This window comes from Cyanistes caeruleus, chromosome 3 (genome assembly GCF_971803275.1).
Source record: "Cyanistes caeruleus chromosome 3, bCyaCae1.hap1.1, whole genome shotgun sequence".
Lineage (NCBI taxonomy): Eukaryota > Metazoa > Chordata > Aves > Passeriformes > Paridae > Cyanistes > Cyanistes caeruleus.
Genome location: NC_141703.1, coordinates 40,285,889 through 40,289,700, shown reverse-complemented (window position 1 = coordinate 40,289,700; position 3,812 = coordinate 40,285,889). Strand labels below are relative to the sequence as shown.

General features: G+C 39.8%; 1 protein-coding gene across 1 annotated transcript; it reads right to left on the bottom strand.

Moving 5' to 3' along the window:
* Positions 1-367: 367 nt before the first annotated feature.
* On the bottom strand, positions 368-1,342 carry OXGR1 (oxoglutarate receptor 1). The gene has a single exon (XM_023918308.2). It carries the CDS (start codon positions 1,340-1,342, stop codon positions 368-370), a length of 975 nt encoding a protein of 324 aa, XP_023774076.2.
* Positions 1,343-3,812: the final 2,470 nt, after the last annotated feature.

Sequence of the window (3,812 nt, the reverse complement as noted above, 5' to 3'; positions counted from 1 at the left end):
GACTACATTTATCTTTTAAGTTAATGAAATTAATTTAGGATTACTCCCATCCTGAATCTGCCACTAATAGACTAGTATTTTTTTCCTGGAATTGGCCATTCTCCAAAAGAGCTATCATGGATTCAGAAAGCAACTGCAGAAACATTTCTGAGACGTTTCACACTTCATTTATTAGTATTTTATTTAAAATTTTTATTTTTATTCATTAATTTCCTTTGATGATCCGTTTGTAACTCAGAACAGATTAACTCTCCTTTGGCACTGGCTGGGTTAACCTGAGTACTCTGATGGCAGGGAGGTTGTGCCTGGCTGGTTGAGGGCAGGTTTTGATCCTTCCTCTATAAATGTTAAATGGCATCAATCTCCTCTATTTCAAATTCTTGTTTGTCCAAAACTTGAAGAGCGAGAGTATCGCCTGCTGGAAGTTATCTCCTGACACTACATAGAGCAGCAAATTTCCAAAAGTGTTCAATGCTGCTAAAGGTTTAGTCATAATAAACATTAAAAGGATTATTTTCTTCAAGTGGCAGCTAACTGGCTGTACTCGGAGCTCTAGATGAATGCCTTTAAAGATGTGGAAGGGGAGGAAGCACACATAGAAGACCAGCAAGAGGAGAGCGGTGAGTCTGCGAGCCTTTTGTTTGTAGCTAGCCTGTGTGTGGAGCCCAGTGGCCAAGATGCAAATGATGAGCACGTAGCACAGAGTCACCGTGAGCAAGGGCAAGAAGAAGGCAAACACAGTCAGTCCCCAGTTGTACCAGCGACTTATGTCAAAGTCCTCAGCAATAACCAGGTCTGGGCAGATCGTCTTGTTCTGCTTGTGACTTGGGACAATCAGGATGGCCAAGGGGCTGAGGGCCAGCAGGGAAATCATCCAGACAACTGCGCAGGTCACCACTGCCCATCTCCGCTTCCGAAGAAAAAGGGATTTCATTGGGTGCACAATTACCAAAAAACGGAAGATGCTGAAGCAGCTGAGGAAGATAATACCACTGTACATGTTGAAGTAGAAACAGAACTGAATAAACTTGCACATGAAGTCCCCAAAAATCCAGTCATTTCCATTTACATAGCAGTGTATAAAGAAAGGAAGCGTGACTACATACAATAGGTCAGTGATAGCCAGATTTAACATAATGATGGTGCTGCTTTTCCAGGGCCTCATCTTAACACAGTAAACAAAAATTGTCACAATGTTCCCTGGGAAGCACACCAGGAAGATTAGGCTGTAAAGGATGGAGAGATAGAATTTCACCTGTAAGAAATCTTCACCCTTGCAGCTTGTCAGTTGGTCTGCGGAGCCGGGCTGAGCAGTAATATTGCTGGTGCATTCAGATGCCATGTTTGTAGAAGCCTCCTTAAGACAAAAATCAGATGCTCAGTTTTAATTGATTTGTTGGAACAAATGTTGTCAGTTAAACCCTTAGTCACTGAAGAAAATGTTGTTTGTTTGAGAAGGCACAGTGGTGAGAGGAAATGAGGATTTGCTAAGGTACCCAGTCTGACCTAGATAATACCATTGAAATGTTTAATTTCACCCTTTCCTCACTTTTACGTTTAATTTAGATGATTATTAGTTTTACTCTTTCTTTGTTTAGTCTCCTTCATTGAAAAAGACAATTACTGCTTATCTGCAAATCTTCAGTAGGAAGCACACATAGAGAGCTAGGGGGAGTTTGGGCTTAGGCTTTGCAAAACTGAGCTAATCTTAACCTCAGAACACAGAACCATATCCATATATTATTATTAACCTGAGCTAATCAGTGCTTTGTGCTTATGAAACAGAGGTGTTCTGCTTTCATAAAAGCTAAAAGATGTTAGGTTTAGTTACAGATCTCAGCAGCTGATGCTCCCATAACCTGACAGATTGTTACCTGAATGTGATTGTATGCTCTTGGAGTCATCTGAGTATAAAACTAGTATAAATGTTTTGGTTTTTTGGAGGTTGTTTTTTTGGGGGGGGAGGAGATGTTATTGTATTTTGGTTTTTGTTTTTTTTTTAAATCAAGCTCCATAGTGGCATAAAACTAATTTCAATTTTTAAAGACTGTCTCAAAGGGCAGAGAGAAAATGGAAAGCACAGAGGGAAGGCAGTGATCTTGCTTCCCATTCTATGCCAATTGGAGTTAGATAGACTTGTCTCTGTAATGATTTCTTGTCTGACATAGCAGATTTGGATCTCTCCACAGGGAGTTCAAGACATAGAATTTCCTGGTAGTATTTTAACCTGAAAAAATGGTAACCAAGCATAAAAATCATCTAACTTCAGGTATCAGAAAGTTAGATGCTTAAATTGGAACCAGTCCTCCTAAGCCCCCCTTTATCACAAGAGGAGAGAAGTAAGTTCCTCCAAGACATAATATATCTACCCACAGCTGAGGTTTCTAAGATAAATTATTTACTCTTTTGGCATACCTATTTCTTTCCATTGATACAAAAGGTAGCCCAAGGTGACTAGTTCAGCCCTGGATATTTCAAGTGAGGCTGTGTGTCTTCAGCACCTCAGGTGAGTACCACTCTAACCAATTCCATGTGAGAAAATACTTTAAAGAAACTTCATAAAGTGCTAGAGAGGGTACTACCAAGCCTAGATCCTCTCTCTTTTCCCAGAAACAGCATCTTTAAACTAAACCAGTGCTACATAAAGCATCCAGGGTGAAATCAACACATTAAAAAACAAAAGACCAAAACACCCCAAAGTAACCAAACCTGGAAAAAAGACAGAATTGTACCTCAGTCAGTTTTGGAAAATGTGTTTCATTTCACAGCATTTAACATGTTAACTGTGTGACTCTTCATTATCCCAGTAACTGGTGGAACATGACCAATTAGCTCTGACAAACCCAGTCATTAAAACTGGGACATAACGGGCATTATTTGATCATAACAAGTCAGCAAGATGATTATCTCTTGGTTACTCAGAAGCACTTCAGAGTGAAATCTGAACAGTCTCCCCACAATTTAGTTAAAAGCGCTAATGCTTTTTAACATAAATATTAGATCTGGTATTGCTTTGCAGTCAAAGATGCACTAGGTAAAGGCTGTCAAGCTTATTTTAAATCAATCCAGATTTACAATCACAAAAGCTAGGGGTGTGCATGTTTTCTCTCTTTTCTGCTGCTCAGTGATACCACTGTCACCCACATTTATGCCTCTCCAGTATATTTCATATCAAGTTAGACAAATTTACTAGAATATTTGATTTATCCCCAGTTTGGCTTTCTTGCACTTCTGATCGTTTCTTCACCACAATCTTGAACCCTCCAAATTGAAAATGGAGAAATACTGCTTACCTGAAAACCTGCAATTCTGCTTCTCCCTCTGATATTGCTTTGAGCAAAGAGCTCAAATGAAATGTATTTATGTCTTCCTTGCAGTGAAGCAGGTTTTACTATGGCTTTGCAGCCATATACATTCACTCCCTGTCTGTCTGAGGCTCCATGTGGCTGTGAATTAGGAAACTGGTAGAAAACCTCAGTTACTGGCTCAAGTGTCAGCTCTTAGAACTGGGTGGCTGGGTGGCTCTTTTGCCCCCAGTGTCTTGCCTTCAGTGGGCAGATCAGGCTTTGCTGGCAGCAGCTCTGTGTGCTGAGGCAGACCTGTGGTATTCAAATAGCAGCAAATCACATTTAAATTAGCATGTATGTGTGAGTGCATATGCTTAGAAAAGATGAAATTAAATTTATTCTCCATTTCCTGTGAAGTGAAACCTGATCACCGAAGTGAATAAGGCATGTTGTCACTTCAAGGTCAGGTGAAAAGTGTTATGACATACTGTCTTCATTAAAATCAAATTTCTAACAGAGTACAAA